The 27,037-nt window shown below is 39.3% G+C and overlaps 1 protein-coding gene and 1 long non-coding RNA gene across 2 annotated transcripts; one reads left to right on the top strand and one right to left on the bottom strand.

Moving 5' to 3' along the window:
• The first annotated feature begins 831 nt into the window (after nt 1-831).
• dio2 (iodothyronine deiodinase 2) lies at nt 832-4,926 on the top strand. Its single transcript, XM_042389463.1, has 2 exons — nt 832-1,364; nt 3,994-4,926. The coding sequence occupies exons 1-2, from the start codon at nt 1,149-1,151 to the stop codon at nt 4,588-4,590; spliced, it is 813 nt and encodes a 270-aa protein (XP_042245397.1). The 5' UTR covers nt 832-1,148; the 3' UTR covers nt 4,591-4,926.
• A 14,870-nt stretch (nt 4,927-19,796) lies between these two features.
• LOC121881262 lies at nt 19,797-25,926 on the bottom strand. The gene is made up of 3 exons (XR_006091734.1): nt 25,073-25,926; nt 21,307-21,422; nt 19,797-19,852 (listed from the first exon to the last, which is right to left on the bottom strand). It is a non-coding gene; the product is annotated as an uncharacterized LOC121881262 (long non-coding RNA).
• Nucleotides 25,927-27,037: the final 1,111 nt, after the last annotated feature.

Raw genomic sequence — 27,037 nt, 5'->3', positions numbered from 1 at the left:
TAGCTACCATTTCCACCTCCTTCAAAGTGGAGGCTTTAACATCCTTTGGGTGGTGTAAGAGGCATTATGTTTCTTTATTCAAAATTTCTATAAATCAGGGGTCAGCAATTAGGTTCAACCATTTGCCAGATTTTCATAGGTTACAAGCTCATATTTATTGGGATTTACATGTGCCTTTTGTTTACATCATTATGTACTGTAGATTTATGAAGAGCCATGTAATAGCTTTGATGCAATATATAAAAGGGAAAACTTAAAGCTTTTGTCAGAGGGCCAAATATTTTTGTTGGAGGGCCACATTTGGCCCACGGGCCACTATTTGCCCACCACTGCTATATGTGTATCTTGTTGCTCATTAACTATCTCTCTGTCTCTCTCTCTCACACACACACACAAATGCACACACATACTGATACGCCCATCCCCACACCTTAAAAATGTATCATTTCATAAACTCATCATAGGTTACAATGTTAAAAATCTTAACCTAAAAAGAAACTAACAGCAACAGTCAGATAAATGAATAGTAGTGGACTAAAAAGTACAGTACTTTCTTATGAAACATAATGGAGTGAGTTTTCAAGTGGCATATACATTACTCAAGCAAACTAAACATGCCTCACTACTTACTTGAGTAAATGTGCTTCTTGTGAAGATTGATATAAACCAGATTATAAATTATACACACAAACATTTAATTTATTACATGTGTATGGATCTATGTAACATAAGACCCCCCCCCCCCCCCCCCCCCCCCCCACCAGAGAATTTATTCCTGGCTACGCCACTGGTGCACAGAGCAAAGGAAGGCGGGGACAAAGGGGATGCACTAGGTCTGACGTCAGAATCTTGCTACAAAGATAAGCCGTGAGGTTTAACAAGAAGTGCAATGCTCGTGCTCATAAAACGAGTGATCAAGCTCCAGTGGTCTCCTCACACCGCTGAAAAGGACAGACAAGACCGTTCTGCAAGTTACACCTTATACACCTCCCCTATGTTCTGCAGAAAGTCGGGAGCACTCCATGGGGCAGTGCAGAAACTATGAAGGGAGTGACTGAGACCATACGGCGTTGCGCGTATGCAGGACAGTCCGAAATAACTCGCCAGCTGTAGGTAAGCCTACGGTCGTATAGACGTAGGAACAGAAAATGGGGATGGATCTGCTCGTGACACTTCAGATAATACCTGGATTCTTTTCAAACTGTCTGTTCCTTGCCCTGTACGACTCCATGGTACTCGTGAAGCACATTGTGTCGTCTCTCAGCTGCTCCAGGTCTGCCTGCTCTGGAGAGTGGCACCGTATGTTAACTTCAGCTGGGCTCCGCTCCATCTGGAATAGCTTCCTTCTAGACGCCTATAAGCAGGTAAAGTTGCGATGAAGCCGAATTCAGTTTTTGGGCTCACAGTGCCATGAATGAATGCATCCCTTGATGCATATTTTTTCTAAACAGATATTTACATTGGATTTTATTAATAAAGAATTGAGACTAAAATTAATATTTAAAATTGACACGATAGATTTTCACAAGAAAATCAATGTATAATAACCTGTATGTAATGTGCTACTCAGTTACAAATCAACTATCTTCTGTAGACATCTTCAGACCTCACCCGAGATACTTTGTCTTTGTTTTTGCAGTTTGTTGATTTTTGGCTACAAATCAAGTTTCCTGCAACTAACAAAATATTGGATTGATTACAGAACATTCTTATTAGATCAGCAGTTATTGACACTTTGGTTCTTCTTTAAAAAGGACCTGATGTCTTATTTCCACTGTTGGGAGGCATTTTCACTTAAAGTAATAAAGTTATTTAATAAAGGACATCATGTCTGAACAACAGTCACAAATGAGGTAAAACACCTTTAAAAACAATTAACACCTGAAATTTAAATATAATATCAACTAGCTAATGTTAATCTTTGTCCAGTTAAGAACGTTTGTCAGTTGAAACGTTTAAACTATAAGCACTAACAGCTCCAGATTCATCACCATTCATTATCAACTCTACCACTGCTGTGCAGCTAGCGGACAATGTGTGTAGCACACTTGAAGCTGGGGGTTGCGAGATCAAGTTGAGTATCCCCCAAAGCCATCCTTCACTCTTTATCATAGCAGTCTTTTCACAGAAAAAACACAAACCAGGCAACTCTGCATAGATCTTACCAGTAACATTATGTGGAGGTGAATTAAATGACAAGATTGTTTGATATTGATACAAATATTGGTAGGGACAATTCAGCAACACCTTGACAATGGTAGGTCCGACCATCCATACCCATGGATTCTAAACTATCGCAAAAATTAAACTTACCTATGTAGTATTAGGGCAACATCTTTTGCAAGGTGAACTTTGTTTAAATTAATACTTTTGGTGATAAAAGCTACATATAAATACACATTTGCTGTTAATTTAGATGTGGTAATGAGATGAGATGAGACATGACAGGTACCAGATGTGGCTATAGGCTACATGAATTGTAGGCTACTTTTTGTTTCTTCAAACATGTCAAAACAGCCATCTCACAGCACAGGTGCTATCATCATTTTTTTGTATATTTTGTCTTACATTTGTGATCACAAAATAATAATTCCATGGGTAACTCAGAAGCTTGGTAATGACTGCTGTTCAACATAGTATTTATGACTGTGACTATATGTCTAAGTCATTCAGTTATCTGGCAAAACAACTAGAAGAATATGTCAATGAGAACAACTCAGGCTGCATTAAAACACAGCAGGTGATTACAGGGAGCAGAAGAGTCCAGACAGGTTTGAAGCCATAAAGTAAAATTAATTCAACAAAATTTATTCACATTTGTATTACGTCGCTTACGTTGCTTTGAAACAAAATTCACAGGTGTATCGACATTTGTGACTATTTTTGTTTAGTTTAATCAATGTCAAGCTATCAGTAAATTAATTTAAATTTTTATAAGTTTTTTTTTAACTTCCCAGTAGATTTGGGAAAACAGGAAGAGATTTACACTTCTAAAGTTTGCAGCCTTTTAACAGAAACTACAGGCAAAGCAGTGGGGATAATTTAACCCTTGATAATTGTTAAGGCCCTTACACACCCACACCTGTACAGATGTTTTCACAAATTTTCCTGATTAGGCTTCTGTTAAGGGCTGTGTTTGTCATTTTGCAACCTCATCTAAGTCCCAGTCTAAGTCCTCCCAGTGCCAACCTTAGCTTGATCAGCTAGAACAATAAAACACAACAAGTTTGTGTGTGTTGGGGTTGAGAAAACTGAGAAAAACAGGACAGGATGTGTTAACAAAGTATAAGTAGTTGATTAGAGCTAAAACAATTAATCAATTAGTTACCAGCTATTACATTTATTTCCAAGTATTTTGATAATTGATTCATCTTTTGGATTTATCATTTAAGAATAATCGTCCAAATTCCTTAATTCCAGCTTTTCAAATGTGAATATTATCTGGTTTCTATGAAAATAAACTGAAAATCTTTGAGTTGTGGACGGTTGGTTGGGACAAAACAAGACATTTGAGGACACCATCTAAGGCTTTGGGTTATTGATATTTTTCACAATTTTCTGACATTTTATAGACCAAACAACTTATTGATGTAATAGATAAAATAATCAACAGATTCATCGATAATGAAAATCATCATTAGGTGCAGTCCGACAGGCAATTAGAGATGAGTTTAGGCACACACACACACAATGTGTATGTGTATTGGAAAGGTAGAAGGTAAACTGAATCACTGATTGAAACAATAATCATTACAAACTGATACTATAAACAGTCATAAGGTAATGCTGAACATACAATTGCAATGACAGAATCCCTTTCAGATCTACCCTCACAATCTTTGAAGCCATAGGAAAGGCACAATATGTACAGTTTTGCAAGAAGTAAAATATGAAAATAGTCTGTTAAAAGGTAAAGACAAAGCCCACTTTACATCTCCTTGATGTGTGCATTGTACAAGTAGTAGATATTAATGCCTCTTTTTACCTCCTTAGGTGAAACTTGGCTGTGAAGCACCCAACTCCAAAGTGGTGAAAGTGCCCGATGGCCCTCAATGGAGCAGCAATGTCAGCAATATGACTAATGTGCCATCTGGTGCCAGAGTCCAAAATGGTGATGAATGCCACCTCCTGGATTTTGAGTCATCAGATCGTCCTCTGGTGGTCAATTTCGGCTCCGCCACCTGACCCCCCTTCATCAGCCACCTGCCAGCTTTCCGGCAGCTGGTGGAAGACTTCAGTGATGTAGCTGATTTTCTGTTAGTGTACATTGATGAGGCTCACCCATCTGATGGCTGGGTGGCCCCTCCTATGGGCGCTTGCTCTTTCAATGTCAGGAAGCACCAGAGCCTGGAGGAGAGGCTGGGAGTGGCACGCAAGCTCATTGATCACTTTTCCCTTCCACCACAGTGTCAGCTGGTGGCTGACTGCATGGACAACAATGCTAATGTGGCTTATGGTGTGTCCAATGAACGGGTGTGTATAGTACAACAGAAAAAGATCACCTACCTGGGTGGTAAGGGGCCTTTTTTTTACAATTTGAAGGATGTGCGGCAGTGGCTGGAACAAAGTTATGGTAAACGATATAAGTAATCAAAAGCAGGACATGGGCCTTTTCTCATCTGGGAAAGAAGAGAACATTCAGTTTTGTATAAGCATAAAAGGCAAAATCAAAAGAGGTGTTATATGGTGATATCTGCCAAAAAGCTGTGATGAATTAAGCTCCAGAGTTGTGGAGTGACTTCTTTTAGTTTTGAAATCAGGCCAACTTTTCTCACACCAATCCATTACAGCTGACATGAACATGTGTAAGGACCTGTGCCGATGAGCCACTGATTGGATCTGCTGGTTGGAGAAAACATACAAAGTTGACAGTGTATGTGCTTCACTACATGATTCCCACTGAAATTAAAAACCAAATAACTTGAATAGGGATTATTTTAATTATTTATTTCATAGAGGTTTTAATATTTGATAGTTTTTCACTGTGGTCTAATGTTTTTATGGACTATGTCAAAAATTTAATTTTATGTATGATCTTTATCTACCCTCCTTTCTCTTTGTATACATGTTCATTCATACACTATATAATGACCATTGTTCTCCATCTGACAGCTCTACCTACATTTTTCCCTTTCCATATAATAAGTATATCCCCCTTGGAAGTTTTCGTTTCATTGTTTTTACAATATTGAAGCAAAACAGATTTCATGTGACTTTTTTGACACTGATCAACAGAAAAACACCCTTGAATGCTAAAGTGAAAACAGATCTCTCCAATGTGATCCATATTAATTGCAAATATAAAATATAACACATTTGTTTGCATAACTATTCATCTCTTCCAAGTCAGTATTTGGTAGATGCACCTGGTCTGGTTGCATAGGGATTGTGAGTGAACAGCCTTTTTCAAGTCTAGCCACAAATTCATGATTGGATTAAGATCAGGGGCTGTATTCACAGAGAATCTTGTCTTACCACTAGCAGTCTTCCTAAATGGCACTAAAAGTTTCTAGCTAGGAGTTTCCTCTTAAGATCAATTCACAAAGCTACTGAGAGCAACTTTTAGTAAAGAACTGAGAGAATTCCTGAGATAAGAGAAGGAATGACCCATTTGCTATGGATGACATCATGTTTCATTGATGAACTTACTGTCTCCACACTGATTGGTTTACAGGTGACCGTCTGTGTTAGTGGACGTTATGGAAAATATTAATCAATACAAAGGAACGTGATTAGATAGATGGATAGATTTTATGAACAAGTCTTTTAAATGTTTTATACACACTCACAAATTTCATACATGAAACAAAGTAATGTATTGACTTGTCAAGTAGATTGTATCTGACACCATCTTATATAAACAGATATTTATTCCAGTTGACTGAACAAATCTTCATCCTTTGATGGGATAACTCTGCTGTACATATAGTGCCCATTTTACCAGGTAATCCAGCAATAGACATTAAATCAGCTTTAAACATTTATTCATTGCAGTAAATGATCGTTCTTTGTGAGCAGGTGTTAATGACATAAAAGTCCTCTGGACTACCTCTTACTTCTCTCAGACTGAGGAACTACTTTTAGCACTTATATGTTTTGAGGAATCAGTCTTGAACCAAAAACTAAAAGTTAGGACTTGACACGCCCTTTATTTTTAGAAATGTCCTCTAACTTGACAGTTAGGAGCTACTTTTAGCCTCAGGATGTTTTGTGAGTACAGTTTTAAGCTATTCCGTTGCAGCTTTGGATTTATGCTTGGACTTGTCTTGAAAACAAATTGACTCCCATGTGGCAGGTGTCGTGTATACTGCATCATGTTTTCCTGTAGGATTTATCTGTATTTTGCGGCATTCATTTCACCCTCTCCCCTTCACAAGCATGCTGCGGAGAAGCATCTCCACAGCGGGATGCTGCCACCACCATGCTCACGGTGGGGCTGCTATGTTTACAATGATGTGCAGTGTTAGGCTACTGCCAGACATTGCATTTGCTCTGATGGTCCAAAAGCTCAATTTTGATCTAATCAGACCATAGAACCCTCTGGCAAAATTTATCCCATATGTCGTATATTTTTTGGGGTGTTCCTTCAGAGTGGTTTTCTCTTTGTCACTCTCCCATAAAGCCACGACAGGTGAAGCAACTAGGCAACTGTTGTTGTATGCACAGTCTCTGGAGTTATGTCAACTCCTTTGAAGTTGACATAACTCACTAGTCTCCTAGCATGCTCACTCATCTTATGTTTTGCCACGATACTAACTCATCAAAAGTTGGACCTTCCACATACGATTGTATTTCTACTATAAACAGTTGAAACCCCTTGACTACACACAGGTAATTTCCATTTAATTATGTCATCTAAAAGTTATGATTTAGGTATGTCATATTAAAAAGAGTAAACGCTCATGCAAACATGTAATTTGTTTTTTAATATTTGTATGAATCATCGTTTTCTGCTGATCAGTGTCAAAAAACCAAGCCCCCAAGAACAGCGCCAGAACTTGAAGCCAATATGACATAGTGGCCAAACCTTGTAATTACAATGTCACGTGATGCTAGTGGGCCCAAAAAGACTTTTTCCCATAGGCTAACATTGTGAATAACTTCCAATATCCATTTGGTCCAATCACATTTCGAAAGTCTTGAAGAGCCGCATAATAGAATCATTTTATCCGCACTCAAGTCAGCCATTAGGGCTAAACTGGAAGTTCTCAGCTGGTGGAAATCTCTAGTGAGTGTGCTTCATGGGCACGTAAGCCCATAGAGCGTGTGCAGTATGTTTACATCCGGTTAATTTTTCTTACAGCAGGAAATGACTTTTTTGGCTTCATGCACCACTGAGCAACCTTCATAGGAATGAATGGGGCCCTGCCTCTGACACTGTATCCGGTTCTTTTTACACATCCATGCAAAAACCCCAAATTGAATCTACTCTGATTCAGAATTGTAAAACAATAAAACAAAAAATCCCCAAACATTTTTTATAGGTACTGTAAACTACTGCATGCATACATTTATGCAGTTTATAACATGAAATATTTGCATTTCATATTATAAACTGTCATGACATTTTCTATATACATGAGGTGCTTTAAAAATCATTAAAGCATATTATGTCCCCAACAGTGAGGAGAAATATGTGGGCATCCATTTACTTTGCATGTAATGATTGCAGCACCACAACTCCTATCTCCTAGACATTGTGTCACTAAATTGATTTGGAAGATACATTCAGAAGGAAACACCTTTGCTGCCTAGATTATGTATTTAGATTATGCCTGGAAACATTGATTCCACTCAGGGATGTGCTACATTTTTGTACCACATTGTAGGGACGTGGTCAGGAAGGATGATGGGAGGGAGGACATACAAAGCACCACACTGACACCAGAGAACGGGGTTCACATCCTGAATCCAGCATGTGGTTAGGTTTAAGCTAAGGTTGGGGGACCATGGTGGTTTTAGTTTGACTTTTTCAATTTTGTCCAAGGCCACCATCTGTCCCTGACCTTAATCAAGTGTTGCCACCTTTTAGTTGCCAGGAACAAATATTATAGGAAAACCAATGAATAAAGTTGACAGCAAATGTTTTGCATTCAGTGCAAATATTTTGCAACTTTGCATATAAGTTCATTAACATTTTCTCATTATGTTGATAAAAACGTAATCAGATTGGCATTATGTTTCCTTAAAAATACATATATTTGCTGTTGCAAATTAGTGGTATTGGGTATATAAAGTTAATTTATAGGAGAAGGGGTAAAGCACGACCATGATCTTAACCTAATATATTTCTCTATTGCATTTACAATACTTAGTTAAAAAAATAAAGTCAGCATCACAGTTTTATTACTTTTATACAATGTTTCTTGATCATGTGCAAGATATGCAACATTTAGTAAATAAATAATATATGAATTTCAATTAGATGAAGAATTGCATAGAATGTATTTGGAATCACACAGTGTCAGGGGAGGTGTTACTGTTTTAGGATTACATTTTCGGCAAAGCATCTTCAGCGCATTCATTTGTACAACAAATGATCCATAATTTGGGCCATAATGGTCAGTAATTTTGGACCTGATCCAAAACACCACCATACCACACCGACTCAAGCTCAATATGCTTAAACAAATTTTCCCAAAAAACGGATCTGGTCCAAAAGGGACTTGAGAATAATTAGACCTGATCCAAAATGGAGTCGACAGACCTGAATAGAGAGAGCACCAACACTGGCAGCATGGTGCTTCAACAACTGATAAGCAGCATTATATGTTCTAAGAATCAGTGTTATACAAAGTTATACTGTAACTAATTCCAAAAATAATTTCCTCTTTAAAGGCTCAAAGATTTATTTTATATTTGAAAAAAACATTTTCCTCACATTTACAAAGAATTTTTCTTGCACTCTCCATCTTAGAAATTCTCCAATTAGAACTCTATCCAGAGCCCATTACATTGAGCATAATTTCAACTGGAGCTGGATTTAGGCTGGTTCTGGGTTACTAGGAACTGAATGGACCTGTGAATACCTCTACTTGTCATGTTTTATGCATAAGATTCAAAATAGGTGTATTTATATCTTAAAGCTAAAGCAACATTTTAAGTGTAGATATCTCCTCAGATTGAAATTTTAGGTTTAATCACACAAAACTATTAAATATCCTTTAATATTTAAATATTAACATGTTAAGGGCAGAAAGTGTTGAGGGTCAGAAAGTGTGTGTGGTATGTGTGGTCAAGATGGGTACAGAGGATGTCAGTCATGCTGAAGTGAAGCTCTATAGGACACAGATGCTTTGTTCTGGTCACAATGACAAAGGTGTGCAAATGAAAACCTGTGATGAAAGAGTCCCTGACTCGGTCTCTGGTTGGATAGTAAACCACACCTAGTCAACATGAGACAGAACCATTGCATCTGTTTTTATTGTCAGTCTACCACTGATTATGTCTCAGTAACTGATACAGACAACTCTGTTTTCCATTTCATCTACTGCGCTTTTTAATTAGTGCTTAAAGGTGCAATGTTCTATTTTCTAATATGTCAAGGAGAGAAATAACAAAATGAAAAATAAAGGAGAATGTTTGCTGCTGAAACTGATTAATATGTTATCTTTATGTCCCAAATGAATCTTGGATGTCAGAGAGAAAAGCCTTGCCAACAGAGGAAAAGAGAAAAAAATAAGTCTTTTGTTCAAGTATCTTTAAGAAATAAAACATATTTTCATTACAAATCAGGAAATGTCTGACCTACCATTTATACAAACAATCTTAAGTTTCTAAAGTCATCTGGAAAAATTGATTTTGGGTCTAGTGGTGGCATGCCTAAAGACTTGACTCTCTCGTAGCTTAGATTTTGTAAAGAAATGGAGGCTTTAGGGTTCATGTAACACAGAAGATTCTGAAACTCTGCTCTGGCTGACCCTCTATTCATCCAGGCTGAACTTTTGTTCATTCACATTTTAAGAGCATGGCTGAAGGAGGACAGGGAGTAGTAAAGAATACATTAAGGATATTTTTACTTTCTTCCATTTTTCTCTTTCCAGACACCTTCACCCATTTCTTGTGTTTTGTGGAGGCAAATGCAAGACAGTACAATTTCTCTTTAAAATAGTGTGAAAAAGAAAGTTTTGTGGCACACCCTTGGCAATCAACCTCAAACTGTTTACAAAAAACAGAAAAAATAGCAAGCAGTGAACAGTAGGACCTTATTCACGTGTCTACTTACACTTGAAAAGCACACAAGGTCCAGCCAGACGCTTAGTGATGCTGGAAAGTGTGACAGGATACGGTGCTGGAAAGGAAGAGACTAATTAGCTACACAAGTTCAAGCACCAAAGACAAGAAAAGAGGAGCCGGTGTGTGTGTGTGTGTGTGTGTGTGTGTGTTAGAGAGCCTTCCAAAGGAGTGAGGACTAATGGTAAACAGGATCTGTACAGAATCATAACGGGAGCCTCCTTTTCTTGTATCCTTTCTTTGCCTTGCAATGACCTCACTTCACTCACAAACACACACAGATATCTTGCATGATTCAGAGATTGATTCGCAACACAAGACCATCCGACCAGGACTGACTTGGATGTCACTCCTAATCAGGCTTCAAAACCACATGACCACAGGCAATGAGGCCTGATTGACAAACAAACCCTTACAACTTTTTCTTTTGTCTCATTATTCGTCAGATCATTTTTCTTCTCCCAATTAGAATAGGAGGATAGTCTTTAACGTGGGCTTTATGTATAACATTCTTGTAAATGGATGGACTGTACATGTATAGTGCCTTTCTAGTCTTCCGACCACTCCAAGCACTTTCACACTACAAATCACATTCACCCATTCACACACATTCATACACTGAATAGGTACAGGGGCTACCATGCAAGGTCCCAACCTGCCCATCAGAGGAAATCTAATCATTCACACACTGATGGCACAGCTATCAAGAGCAATTTGAGGTTAAGTATATTGCCCAAGGACACATCGACATGTGGACTGGAGGAGCCGGGAATTGAACCACTGATCTTCTGATTAGTGGACGACCCACTGTACCTCCTGAGCCACAGCCACCCCAACCCGCCTTGTCATTGTTGCCTGTTTTTTTTTGTTTTGTTTTTGTTTTTGTTTTTTTTTTTTTTTTTTTTTTACAAATTTAGGGGTCCAAGCGTCAATAGTGTTGGATGAAGCCCTATTGGTTTTGTTATTGTTTAAGTCCCCCTCTAGTTAAAAATGTCTTTTTATTATTGTCTCCTGACTGCACAGTTACACTGTGCAGAATGATATTGTATGTGCAGTTTGACACTAGAAAGCTGTTTTCAAATTAATCTGCCGAAAGACGAAAGTTTTTTTGTGCTATCTGTAAATCTGAGTTCAAGAACTGTACCTATGAGCAGGATTTGTGACATCACAAGTAGTTTGAGAACCAATCATGGTCCAGTATGCAACTTAGACAAGTGTGATGTGGAAACTTGAAGCCTCCACTGCACAAATACTGAATAGACTGAAAAATACATGGTGACATTAGATTTGCAAGGTCAAAGCACTTTAGGTGGTGCAGCAGGATTATCTTATTTGTATTTGAATCGCCACTTTTCAATATTTAATATTGTGACAGAAAATATATTGCCTTATTTTATATTATATATATATAGACAAACAACAGAAGAAGGCAGTGGTGATAGATGTGGCAATCCCAAGCGACAACAACATCAGGAAGAAGGAACACGAGAAGCTCGAAAAATACCAAGGGCTGAAAGAGAAGCTAGAAAAGATGTGGGGAGTAAAGGCAACAGTGGTGCCAGTGGTAATTGGAGCACTGGGGGCTGTGACCTACTAACTAGGAGAGTGGCTCCAGCAGATTCCAGGTACAACAGCTTAGGTCTCTGTCCAGAAGAGCGCAGTCCTAGAAACAGCTAAGATACTGCGCAGAACTCTCAAACTCCCAGGCCTCTGGTAGAGGACTCAAGCTTGAGAAAGACACACCACCACCACCATCCCCCATGGGAGAAGGGTGAGAGGGGGATTTTTTTTTGGACATTAAACTACTCTCTCCATAAAGAATAAAGAAACCCAATACATATATAAAAGAGATAGGTGAACTTTATTTTACTGTTTTCACAGTTTATTTCTTAGTAATAAAAAGAAATAATAATATTTTCCTGCCATCCAGTGCTTTCTCTGTCTCCTGAGTAACTTACTTTGTAGGGTAGTGTCAGTGTCAGAGTGGATGCTTCTCCTTAGTCTTAAATGTCTCCTTGTTTCCCTCACTTGTGTGTCTTAATCCTTCCCACGTAAGATGCGAGGGAGGAAAAGATGTGAGGGAAGAGGAGTAGTGGAAACACATTTTTAGAGAAATAAGACATCCTTTACTCTGAACCATCATCTGCGGTGACGTCAATTTCTGATGACAGCGGCAAAGTTGGCTCACCTGTCAGTGTACAGGTGTTAACAGCTCTTTGGCATCTTTTGATGCCCTGTAGTTTGTATTTGCACGGATAGTGTGAAATCTATTCAAATAATAATAAGGGCACACAGTTCACTGCCAGCACAACATGACAAAAGACACTGTGAAATATCTGCATCTTTCTCTTAAAATAAGCTGTTTAACAAACATCTACACACTATATTGAGAACAGATCCCACAAAAGTTACTGTTACTGTAAAGTTACTGTTCAGACACATTTCTACTGGAAGAAACATTTTTTTAATATATTAATTATTTGAGTGTACATTTATTGATATTCTTTTTGTAAACTGATTATTTAATTACAGTATCTGTGATGAGAATGTCTTGTAATTTCTAAGAATATTTTGGCGACTAGCTCATGTCAAAATATACTTTCTGACTGTCACACTGGTTGGATGGTATTGTGTTGCGATTTTTTTAGCTTCATAAAAACCAATAGCTATTTAAATAAAATGTTTTCACTGCTGGAACACAACAGACTCAGCTCCTCTCCCTCTATTATCATGATGCATGTGAAAATGGGAAAAGAAAAATAAAATCTTTCTGATGAATGATTTTGTTTTATGCTTCCTTTATCAATCAGACCTGCAGTGAACAAAAATAACACAATTTTAACTAGACTGGTGTAGGATAAAGTGCCTGCATGTTTCGAATGCAAACAGCACAAGCCTCAAACAATAGACCAGCTCTTTCTTCAGCCCCCAGGAATCTTGGCCAATAAAGTGAGAGTCCCAGACTCCTCACTGACCAAACCATCTAAACAAGCTCCTGCAAACAGAAAGGATAAGATAAGGAACCTCCCATCCCCTGCATGGTCAACAACCAGACCACTGACCCAAACCATCTTTGATACTTTAAGCTACAGGAACAAGCAAGATAGGCAGATCAATTCACACTGGAGTGTGAACTGATTGTTGGGAAAATATGTGGACCAGAGTTTACCACATGTTTCAAGACTCCAAGAAACCTGAGCCCTGGGGGTTCGCACCCAAAGTGTGAAGCTCCACCCATGGATCCAGGTTATCAAAACAAGAGATTCCCCTCTTATCTTTCTCTTTTCTCCACGAGCTGCAGCAGGAGCAGCTTCTTGCTCTCTTTCTCCTTCAGCTGCAGGAGCAGCTGCTTGATCTTTCACACCTCCAGCAGCTGCTGGAGCAGCTCTCTGCTCTCTTGTGTGGCCTGCTCACAGCAGACACACACTTTCTTCTTTACGGCAGAAGACGCGAGAGCCTGCCTAAGACTCAGAAACTACATTTCCTTGTGCCAGCAGCTAACACACAAGTCTGCTGGCCAGTTACCAAGTACAGGAGCCGCGAAATGGAGTTAGCTTGTCGCTAACTCTACACAAAGGAGTGACCTGGGCCCTCTGCACGACTGGAGTGCTCTCTCCCCAGCAACGCCTGCATCTTTCAGCTTCAGAGCCAAAGCCTTCTCAGCCTGACTCACCCATGGATTCACTGGCTACAAAGCAGGACACCACAAAGCATCTCTTCCTTCATGGACTGGTAACAACTGGGCATAGCCTAGCAACACAGTGAAGCATAGTACGGCTAAGCAAGAATGTTTAACTCAAACAATGTACTGTATGTGTATTGATTTGGTTAAGGTTATACATTGAAATGTTGTTGTGATGTCCTTGTTGCTTATAGTCAGGTTACTGCATAGCCACACCGCTAGGTTAATGTTAGCATGCTTAACACATGTTACATCCAGTAACTAGGCCTTGCATGCAACTAACCTCATTTTAACCTGGCACCTTTAGCATACACCAATTGGCCTTGAATAGAGAACCACACAGTTAAGAGGTTAAAACCTAGTTTGGCGAACTTTGGTTCAGGCAGCACATGTGGTTCAAGACACCACATGGTCTGGCCTTTTATCTCTGTAGTTCCCTTTATCAGCCAAAGTGTCTGCATGCCATGTGCTCAGTCACCAGGTGACTGCAGCCATCTTGCTATTGTCTTCCCTACACACACACACGCACACTCACACTTGTATATAGGTACACTTAGCTAGATTAGTATTGTGTGTTGCTTTTACCCTTTTGTTAAATAAATGCTTTTGGATATACTTGTTGTCCGTTTTAATGTTGCACAAGAATGAGTTTTGCCAACCCCTGCTCCGTAAAGAACTCCAAATCCTTCAACCTTAACTAGCTATTGACATGGTGATTTTGTTTATAGTTATTAAATTAATTATTAATCAAAGTCCCAAATTCATAGATTAGTACACTTTGAGACTGAATTGGCTATCTTTTTCCCTGAGTCCAGGGTGGTGCCAGTTATTATTAATTCTTATTAATAATCTTATTGATTTTAATAATTAACAATTATCTTTGATAATCATTAATTATTGCTGATAGCCAAACTTGTAGCCACAGCCCAACATGATAGTACCATTTGGATAAACAACTCCCACCACTGATTATCATAACTCACCTCTAAGAGCCAGTCACACACAGAGATGAGCTGGCACCAACTTTAATCCCACAGTGGATTTTGATTTTCAGGACTTGAGTGACCAACCCAAGAACTGATCACTGGGCAAACCAGCATAAGGCAAAAGACATTCTGCACAATATGCCATGCTCCAGTGACACACACACACACACACACACACACACACACACACAAACACACACACACCCCCTCAAATGGCATGGACTCCTGCCGTTTGCAGTCAGACCAAAGACCAGAGGACTGTAAAATCCATGAATTAGTTTTAGATTTTATCTAAGGACAATTATTGTTGTATGTTGATATGTGTGTATCATATGTGTGTTGTTATGTACTTTGGTTAGACTTTTATTCCACTGCCTTTAAGCCAAGACATGTACTACTAACATAATACCATCATCTATGACAACACTATCATGTTTAGTACCGTTCTGCTTGTTTCACTGTAAGAACGCTAAAGCTATAATCCAAATTGCAAAATTAGGAATCATGCAATTGTTAAATTGTTAATACTTTGATTAATATTCAAGAACTATACCCTCCTGTCCATGGATGGGGGGGACTGACTTTACTCCCCCAGAACTCTGCAACCCTGGAATTGGCCAGGAGACACATTCTGGGTGGGCAGACTGAAACTTTAAAACAGTGTCTTATCTGAGACTCTGTGCTGTTTTTGGGCTGTCTGCTGTTTCGTTGTTTTAAACTGCTGTTTTTAAGCTGTTTTTAAGTGGCTCTTTTGGACTGCTTGATGCCGGTTGCTGGTTCTTCTTGCTTTCTGCCATGGTGGAAAGCTTGCAGTTTGCTAGTCTGAAGACGTGACTCAGAGCATCTTCTGAATCTGGAGTCAGGAGTTGAGGATCAAGCCTAGGAGAGCATGAGAGCATAAGCCAGGAGCTCTCTTCCAAAGGAATCTTTTCAAGTCCGGACCGGCCGACTCACTCATCACTACCAGAGCCAGACTCCAGCTCCTCACCCCAGCACAATGGACTCCGTTCTCCACAAGAAGCCACCCCAGGGAGCAAGCAAGTATTCATACAAAACCTCCATCAACTTAGTTAAACCCTGGTGCTTTCATGATTTGTAATTTCAATTGGCAATTCTGAACTTAGCTGTGGTACCGTTGATTTGACTTGCTGCTTCTCAGGTAACAGTCATTTCATCTGTTTTTTCAGGTTTTTCATACCACCTACCTAATAGATAACTCTGCATCATGCATTTCAATCATTCACTAGCCATAGCCCTGTGAACCAGTTTCCCTTTCCCTCTTGTATCTGGTCTGTAAAATGTTGTAGTGTTAAGTACTTGTAGCTGTAGTATTAGTAATAAATGTGTATGTATCTAAAGTGAACTTGTTTGTGTTTTCTGGTGCTTTCATCTCAGTCACTTAACCTTAAAAGACCTATACCTTTGCAAAATCATAATTCTAATAGACCTCTCTTGTGTGTCCAACAAGGAGGACTATTTCCCTATTAATATGCATACTCTAATATGAGTTATGTCACTGGATGAATAATTTCATGTTGGAGTTGTGCACAATAATATTTCATAATTCTCCCCATAAAATTATAAAGATATTTGAGTGCACAAATTCCTACATTGGGAATCAGAAAACAATCTGAAAAATCTAAACCTAGGAGTGATATTACACCTGAGTTGGTTTATGTTATTTGTCGCAGTGTATAACTGTGATGATGTAGTATCAGCTAAGTCTGATAAGCTACGGCATCCAGTCACTGCAGATTTCCAATAAAGGGATGTATCGGTTTGATAAAAGACTTCAGTGTAGAATGTCTCTCCACGCTCAAGCCTCCTCCAGGCAGCCGTCTTGCTTCTCTGAACAATAAGGCCGTGTTCAGACCAAAAACAGCAGTGCGTGAAAATAGTACAAGGGCTATGGTGGTGGGATACCGGTGAGACAATGAAATATGATCCAGGAAGTCGAGTTGGAGTTACAGATTAATGCATTTAAAGGCTTGTCAGATGCCAAGCTTATCAGAAGCATTTAAAGACAGTCAAATATGGCATTCACATTACCAAGTGATCCACCAGGAATGTGTGCTTGCTTTTATGTGATTGGCCAATGCAGTGCCTTGTCGGATGATGTCGGGTTGCGTTGCAGCAAAAGTTGAACCCGGGTCAACTTTTTGCTTAGCCCTATATGCACCTACGGTGCCACCATGTGGCCAGTAATATATGATTCTGTGTACATTTTGATTTTTGACCAATGACTCATGAACCCCGAGGCCTGGGGGGAAAAAAGGGAAGAAAAAGAAGTCCTTGGATCATTATATATCTTTCAAATTGGGACCTCAGCAATGAAAAAAAATGGCAAGAGATGGCGATGGCTATGAGCAGGAGGTTTGTAATTTAATGTGTTTTCTGGTGATGTATAATGTTGCTTGTAACCAGTTATTTAGATTAACATTATTTATTTAAATATTTTTTACTCGATTATCAAATTAGTTTTATAGATGGCATAAAATATTAACTAAAGCCAGACAGCAGCTACGCAAGCTAGCGCTAGTTAGCTACAACAGATGTATGTAACAGATTATTATATATTTTTTAAACACATTAAGACATTTTAGATTTGGTCTGCAAGAAGTCCAAAATAATTTCAAAGCTGTGATGGTGTGATACCACAGGGAGCAAACACAGTGAGGGAAATTGTACTTTAAGTGCAGTAACCTTGGCCTTTATTTTGAAGGCAACTGGGACTTCCAGTCTGTTTCTCTGTGGTTCTTTCTAACTTAACACAGTTTAAACATGCCAGTATCAATTCTGTTGGAACTCCATCACATCAATCCAATTGTACCTGCATCAGGATAACCTATGCTGTTGTAGCAACCCGTTCTCATTCCCAGGTAGGTTCAAATACCAATGCTTTGTCATGCCCCTTGGCATCTGATACTGATGTACAAGGTACCCTTTAGCATCTGTATGAGATGCACCAGGCTTTCAACTAACTCAAATGAAAATCTGTGGCAATATTAGACACCCAGAGCAACTGCTCCGGCCATACATTCACTTCAAAATTAACCCGACTGTGGCACTATAAGATGCTGTGAGCATCAGTCCAGTGGGTGGACCAGAGGACCCACAGCGCAGAAGTATTTTCCTCACTGTCAATTGCCATGGTAAGGTTTTCTTTTAATGATCCTCAACAAAAACACAAAAATCCACTTAATATCTCAACAATACAGTAGGTTAATGTTATGGCCCTCAGTTTTAATTATTTCTACTTCAATTCTGAGAAATAATTCTTTTTTGTTAGTTTTGGATAGAGGAAGGCTAAATTACCCATGATCCTCAGCGACCGTTGCAATGGAGACAAAGACAATCTGCTTTGTTACCCATTACAAAACTGTAATTTATTTCAAACTGATTAAGATTTTGTGTGCGCCTGGTTTATGGAGTCACCCTCTACACACAAACACACACACACACACACACACACACACACACACACACACACACACACACACACACAGACATGTTTCCATCAGAGGACGTTACATTGACTTACATTCATTTCCTGGAGACTTATCCTAACCTTAACCATAACCACCACATGCCTAACCCTAACGCTAACATAACCCTAAACTTACCTCAACTTTGAACCAAGTCTTCACCCTAAAATGAATGCTTTACTTTAAGGGGACTTTTTGTTCCCATAAGGGAAGCAAGTCCCCACAATGTGAGGAATACCTGGACCAGACACACACATACACACACATACACACACTCACACACACAAACTTTGGAGTGCTTAATTGGATGAGGTAGCTCAATATAAATTGAAGGAGCCAATGTTTTAAGAATAATGCTGCAAGCAGTGATGATCGGGCCCTTGCACCTTAGTGTTTATTGGGATGCGCTGCACTCAAAGTGCTGTTATTGTGGAGCAACATGATGCAGCAAGACATTAACCAGATGCCAACTGACATATATATACATATTCATGGGTACTGGACATTGCATACAAGAGACAACAATCACTTCCTGTGTCCACTATGTGGTGTTAGAAAGATTGCACTAAATGTATTTTATGTTGCTGCATATGAAATGTAGACCACACACTTTAAATTTCATGTAAGTCAAAAGGACTTTGTAACTTAAGGTTTGCTTCCTGTTGCCACCAGGAGATGCTACAGAAGTGGGCCAATATAGCCAATGTAACAATACATTTATTGGAGGTGGCCTGACACGCATATGCATTTTCATGAATATTGGATGTTGCAAAAAGATTTTGATAACTTTTCATTGCAAAGGTGTTTAGATGACACTGACCAAATTTGAAGTCGGTCGGGTTAAATCTCTCAGAGGAGTTCCTTAAAATACAACGCTTAAAAATGACAAAAATTGCAAAGTAAATTCTAAATGGCCGACTTCCTGTTGTACTCTTGTCTCCAAGAGGCTTTTTTGTGCGTCTGGCGATAGTACATGTGCCTATCAAAAGGGCTTTGAATTTGAAATTTTCCATGGGGCGCTATCGAGATATTGAAAAGTTAAATTTTCACCACTTCTGATGCACGTGCAAAGCTTAATGAGTTGAGTGATGTTTAGCCCCTCAAAAATGCGGTTCTTTGGGGAGAAAAAGAGATACAATAGGCCTTTGCACCACCAGATGCTCAGGCCCTAATTACTCCTCTACCTCCTCTTCTACTGGTAATCATTCACCATCATAGCTCACATTGATGTCAGGAACAGCACCAGTGTTACAACATACACTTTTAAGGGTTACTGGCAGAGAGTGAAAGTAGTATTGACCTGTCTGAAAGGGCAGACGGACAGCAAACATCCAAATAAATACAGTGAGCTACTAGGCAGACAAGAAATCAACAGGACATTTATTCCGTGTGAATTAGATTTATTTGATTTCACGTCTGGTCAACATGTCCTTCCAAGGTTATCTCTTGCAGTGGCCTCCTCTCTGCTGACAGACAAACACAGGCAAAATAATGATGAATGTAAACGAGTAAAGTGGTGCATGTGTGTCATTGTGTTTAACACATTGATTGAAATTTTTTTATTTTTTGTTAAGCTATATTTACTCGTAATTAAAATCAATCACAAAATATTTTATTACTGAGCTCTTAACAGGCTTCCATTAAAATGGCAAAAATGGCAAAATAGAATCAGTGTATGTTCCAGTAACCATTTAATAACTAAACATAAGAGAAAGAGAATGTGACAAGATTAGACCATTAATCAAGCACCAGTAACCCTGATACAGTATGGTAATGCACTGCTGCTTCACATTTAATGACGTGTTCTTAATGAATGACTGTCCCTGGTACCTTGTGGTGTTCAGCTACTGATAGAGAGAGTTGACATGCAACAACACCTGTGTCTGGGCAATAGACCATTTGTATATGGTCTGGACAAATGCACAGCCCTGACACTGATTCCTAACTGAATGCAAGAATCTTTCAATGTTTCCCAATGAAGATGTCTTAACCTGCTCTGTGTGTCAGCGAACAGGCTGAGCAACGTGTCGCTTGTTTGAAAAACCTCTCGCCCTGGCTCTATTTTAGAGAAGTTCGAGCACTTAAACCCTCCAGTGTAGCAGTCAACATGGATGAAGAGAAAGTAAGAGTTAAGAAAAAAACACTTTTTAATCCCAAAAGTTTAAAAAACAAACTCTGAGCTCTCCTCCCGCCAGTAAACGGCTCCAGATCAGAGCAGAATCCGGTGTGATTCTAGGTGTTATTCCTCCAGAGGCTCCGGCTCTGCCCCCAGCTCTCTCCAGAGCTCACAGGTGTTCTGTCAGTGAGCAGCGACTCTGTCCCTCTGCTCCCTCCAGTCCTCTACACACACTCACACTTAGCGTTGAGACATTGCTTGTGGTATAGCTGGACAATTTTTTGCATTGCATGCGCTACAGTTCGCTCTCTTGCTGTACGTTAGGAAGAGGTGTGACACTGTCACTCTTTTTATTCTTTACCTTTTTGGCCATTCTGGTGGAATGGAGGCGTGGAACTATATGTGGTAACACAACATAACACAACATTCATTCCTCTTGAGACCCCCACTATTTAAAATTGTTCCTTCTGTGGTGGACATTTTGTTCTTGCATCCCTCCTTTTTATTCATTTCAGTTAGTCTTTAAAGTTGTACTGTGCTCTAAAGAGGATATTGGCTTTCCATTTATACTCCCATGTATCCAGGTAGTCTGCTGAAAACGACATTTTCCTTTTTGCACAAAATGGCCAGCGGGCACATTTTATGGTCACGGAAAAGGTCTGTCAAAGGAGGTTTCTACATTGTTACAACTCCCAAGTGAACTGCGTGCTAATGGTTTTAAATAGTGCAGGGGAACTCCAGGGCTGCCAGCTGTACATGACCATAAAACTGGTGTTGGCTGTTGGACTGCAGGAATAGGCTTACTTCCACAGTCCAGTTAGGCATGGACCTGTCGATCTCACTCTCCTTTATTCTTGAATGTTGACTGGTCTGGTACCTCTGGAAAGCCCAGCATTCCAGGCTGGTCAGGACAGGCATTCCTTGGTTAGTAGTTCATTTTAGACAAGAGAAGATATGGACAAAACATCATCAAAAAAAAAGGAACAAAACTTGCAGTGAGTTTCACATGGCCAATCCCCACATGAGTCAGACCCACCTAAATCCAAGATCCAAAAGCTACAGCCATAAAATAGAAAGGTGTTGCCACAGTGACATCAAAAATTGGAGGTGCAATCAATACAAACTGAAAGTCCTCACAGAGAATGGTATCCTGCTGTACAAATCCACTATTAAGGCCAAGGATTTGCTGCATATATGTATATGTATATAATGTATATCTATCTATGTGTGTGTGTGTGTGTGTGTGTGTGTGTATGTATATGTATATGTATATGTATATGTACACACACACACACACACACAAACACACTCAAACTTTTCCTTTTCCTTACATTTTTCTGAACTTGGTATTGAAGTTGCCCATATGCAGATGTGGTCACTTGTTCTGACTGGTGTCAGAACAAAATAGACCAAATTTCCTTTTGGTCTGTTTCTTTACTTTTTTTGTGTGATTATCATTCATCATTGTGCCTCTCACACCAAATATGTGGCAAATGAAACACTTCATAGTCCCCTCCAGTCTAGCCTTTCTTTTTGAGAATATTTTCTGTATTATTCAAGTGTTTTGTATGTATTTCAAAGCAGTTGAGTCGACTTTCAAGTTGGTTGCAATATTTTATGGTTGTTAAGATCCCCTTCTCAATATTGTTGATTTGTTTCACATTATTTGCTCTTACATATCACACACATACTTTCTTTTTAGATAGGCACTGACCATCTAATTATCAACCAGGGTTAATATTCTGTATATGATAATGTAATACTTTTAAATGCAAATTGTACAATATTTTACAGTACTGTACATTCTTGTTTAGTCGATGTGTTTGGAAGACCTGTGATGTATAAACTTATGCGATTATATAATTACTTTGCTTTTGTTTATAGACCAATGGTCCAATTTCAAACTAAGAACATTTAAATAACAAACTGTGCATGTTTATTTGTATACCAGGTTCATAGCAAAATTGGTACCTATGCACTTTCAGAGAACTGCCTTTTCATCTCAGCGTTCTTACTTGTAATTAGTTCTATCAAGGGTACAGTTAGCTAACATTGTAAAGTCCTTCAATAAAAAGAAGAAGTTACTTTGTATGATAAACTTTATAGTCCCCTCCAGATAGGTTTTAAGACAAGGATGGGTATCATTGGAATTGTATTGATGCTACTACTTTAATCAATACTCCTTTAGGATCTGGTACTTTATCAATACTATTATTGGTTCTCTTTCAACTACTGTGCAATAAAAAAATAAAATAATAAAATAAATAAATAAATAAATAATAATAATAATAACAATAAATTCAGGAGAGAAAGACAGAGAGGAAAGATTGCACTCACAACCATTAACTACACCAGAACCATATTTTACTATCCGCTGATCTCACTCCCTGGTTTCCTCAAGTACAAAGTATAAAATAACCCATAATAAAAAGGGACGAAGAGGCAAAAATCTCCAGAAGCGGGTTTGTGGCACCCTAACTCAACAGCAGAAGCTGTACTATTGGAAGAACAGTTGTATGCAAACATTTGGGCACCCACTGACAAATAACATTTTGGAGAATTGAAAAGATGTAAACACACAGTCTCTCTAGAATACGGAGAAAAACACAATATTTTCAGCAAACATTAATTCATAGTTAATTCTTGTGTCATAAATTGAACAAAAAACCCCCGAAACAAAACAAAAAAGAAAACACAGCCTCCATGATGTATGTTAGATGCTGTAATGCTAACTAGTGTCCATGCTATGGTTACACTTGTCAAAAGGTAATGTTAGCCATATGCAAACTACTAATGGGTTACAAACATGTTGTGCATAAGGCAGCTTTTGTTAGTTATAAAAATGTACAAAATAATATCACAGAGAGAGACAAAATCTAAGTTTAACTATTTTGGTCCTTTTGAATCTTTTTTTAAGAGCAAACATGCAAGCACATTTAACTAGTGCTATATGCTTTATTATCCTCCGAAATTATTAGGCTCCACTATAAAGCTAATAACTTATGAAACTGATTATTGTGTTGGTACATGAACAAATGTGAGTCCCGAAGTGGTCTCTTCGGTATTCTTTGGCATAGGGGCAACAGTTCAGCATGTACAGGAAGTGTAAGTATGTACGGGAGCTGAAGGTACAAGACTGTGTATATAAAGATTTCAAGGTTTACATTATAACTATGACCCCTGCTGTGCATTTTGGCAAGAAACAGCCTATCACCAAGCTTAAAGTTCATTCACATATGCCGCTAACAGTGGCAGAAGTTAAATATTATGGTGTTGAGAAAACTGATAGTGGTCATGAAATGAACCTACAGAAACATTTCATTATACGGGAGGGTCCTGTGTTTCTATGTTAATTAACATTTAAGATATCAGTTAAAGAAAAAATTCAAATGTGAATATAGAATGGAACTCTTCCGGAATCAGTGGCCCCTCCTACTTAGCAACTCAATGATAAGATAATAATGAAGTAATGACGGCCTACTAGCTAACTACTCCCTATGATGCACCACTTTACTTAAGAGTGCAAAAATAGTTTCAAATGTAGTAGATGTTAAAGTAATAGTTGATGAATGTGTCATTACTATTTTGATAAGAAATTTTGTGGTCTAATGTTGCCCTCTGTTGGAGTGTCTCTGTACATGTATCGTCTCTTTTGAGGAGGTAACTAACATGGCTTCACGCTGAGGCCGATGTGGAAATACCTTTATGTGCAATACTACCAAAGCCTGCTAGATGTTGACTCAAAAAAAATCCTTGGCTCCAACAGACTCCCATTCTCTGTCAACTTCTCTCTAGAAATACTGTCAATAATTATTTAAAATAAGTATGGTCTCAATAGCTAATTTCAAGCCCTCTAATAAGTGTGCTGGTGGTCATTTTGGAAATCATTCCTTTGCTAATAAGATTGAAGACTTATAGTAGCTTGGACGTCAACAACAAACAACAGCGGTTATAAACAGTAAGGAAATATACAGCACTAAAAGATGTGTATGTGTGTGTGTGTGTGTGAGTGTGTGTGTGTGCGTGCGCCTGCATGCGTGCCGGGGGGGGGGGGGGGGGGGGGGGTGTTGAGACAGGAAGGAGGAGGAACAAGATGGCAGATGTGAACCACATGGGGTTACATCACTTACATCACAGGAGGGTTCCAGTGAAGATGGTGGATGTGACCACGAGATTTGAACAGAGACAATGGTTAATGGCGTCTGCTGGCTTAACACATGTCTCTAACAATAGGATAACTTGGGGACAGAGTTGAGTGCTGTAACTGAGTCATCTGTTCACCAGAGGTGTGTGTAGGAGTGTGTATATGCGTGGTTAGTAAGAGGAGAAAGGAGGTCAAAGCACCAAAGAGCAAAAGATCTCAGCGATCGTGAGAAGTGGCGCTTGCTTTTATTTTCACAGAAACGTGGCATGCGAACATATTCATGGGCCACGGTCTGATTTCAATAAATAAAATGCAACCCATAATCTGACACACGATGGCAAACTAACACACAGCAGTCCAAGCAGTTGGACAGACACAAATCAGTTTAGCGTGGTAAACACACCCAAAACAGTGGAGTCAACTCACTTAAAGGCGAGCGGAGCATAGAAGTTATCCTTCAACTTCTTCTGCAGGAAAGGTGGAAGGGTTGGGCTGGGTTGCACAGCGGTCTTCTTCGGATCCAGCAACGTGCTTGGTTGAACACAGAGAAATCTCCACTCGTCCAGTGAGGTTGAGATTGTATGGCCTAGTTACCATCACGTATGTAAGGGAGTTACTTCTTTACGTTAGCCGGTGAGCAGCTGGAAGCATACTTCAGACAGCAATGGAGTGTTTATACTCTCGGTGACATCACGGTCAAAAGAACAAATCCTCCGTGGGTCTCATCCAAGGGAAGCCGAGAGTTTGGCTCTGCCAGATTTTACACCTAGGTGTGAGTTGAGCAGAGCATGATGGGAAGTGAAGTCCATTTGGAGTCCTTTTGTTTGACTTGGTGCCTGTCTTTGTGATTACGTGCAGGCCTACCTTTGTCTCATGCACATGGCATTTGAGGTCCAACATTGACTATTGTCTTAATATTTTTGTAAGTTTAATGTTACTTGATAATGATACCTGCTGTGTTAACAAAATGTAACTAAAGTAGCTAACATTAGCCCAAGTTTGCACTGCTTAGTGTTCCCAGTAAGCCAGCCACTCCGAGGTAGCAGGGCATATTTCCAGAGCAAGAAATGCCACACCCCACACTCCTTATTTGGAAGGTCCTGGCTCCAAACGGAAAAGATGGCACCAACCATAGGCTGCAACTCTGGGCTTCAAACCAGTTCCAGTGCAAACCAATGGATGACATCACACCTCAAAACATCCAGCTTTATAAGCAGTCTATGAGTGTAATAGTAGTATAGTATTCCATTCTGGAATGAGAGAGAGTGGCTGCACCAGAGATGGGCTCCTGAATACATCTCAAACTTGGACCTAAAAAGTGGGACATTTTGCAAACCTTCAAATAATCTTCAGAAAAGACTCTAAAGAAGAGGTAACAGCATTAATCAGCAAGAACAGATGAGGAAATATCGTCTTTGGATATATTTTTTAAATCAGAACAACTAGCTAGCTGTCAACTGCTAGCTGCTACCTGCCACTGTTACCAACCTTCCAGAGGAGAAACTGCACTGAGGAAGCTAACAGAGGAGTGATTTTGTGAAGATAAGAAGAGAAATGAAGGAGCCCTCGTTGGTGGTATTCTCTCTCTCTTTCTCCATGAACTGGTGTGATGGTGGCACGACTAATGTTTGCAGCGGCCTCTCCTACTTCCAACTATGCAGTATCTTTGTCCGTGTTTACATCTACATCTGTGTCATTATGTGGAGTGTAAGGGAAATATGTCTATGATTGTCAGTTTGTTTTGGACCTTCGTAACAAAGATTTTTGCTATGAGAAATACTGGCTGGGAGCTAAATCAGCTGAGTGTGCTTGGTCATGCAAAAACTGCATGAATGGCTGGCATCCTCTGTGTTTATGTCTAAATCACTATCTTTTCGTGGTATTTCTTCTTTGGTTAGATAATGGATACAGGGAACATGATAAACATGTCATTGTAAATGCACATTGGCACCAAAGACAAAAATGGCACAGACTTCAGCTACTACTTCTGGAATGGAGAAAATGTTTTTTTCAGGGAGGGAGTGAATATTTTCATCATCCTGTTTGCTCCTGTTATTGTTAAAAAAATTGATATTTAATAATATTGTTTGGTATAGCATGATGTGCACAACGCAAAGCCCCCTTCAAATTCTGGATAGGATGGGAAGTCCTGCCCAGAGAAATGGAGAGGGACATAGGAATATATTTTGACCTGTGGCAGATCAGTGATGGGCACTGACCGGCCACAGTAGATGGTGCTGTTTTCTGCCCTTCCAGTAACCCATAGGTCACAAAAACTGACCCAAGAGTCAAGAAAACTGACCCACATGTTTTTTGTGGTCTGTAGGGAATCTGGCATGCAGGGGGTGGAGTCATGGCTGGAGTTGAGCAAGTGAAGAAAAAATTCACTCT

The sequence above is a fragment of the Thunnus maccoyii genome, chromosome 16 (genome assembly GCF_910596095.1).
Source record: "Thunnus maccoyii chromosome 16, fThuMac1.1, whole genome shotgun sequence".
Classification (NCBI taxonomy): domain Eukaryota; kingdom Metazoa; phylum Chordata; class Actinopteri; order Scombriformes; family Scombridae; genus Thunnus; species Thunnus maccoyii.
Note: the sequence above shows the minus strand (reverse complement) of the source record. Positions and strands in the feature narration are given on the sequence as shown.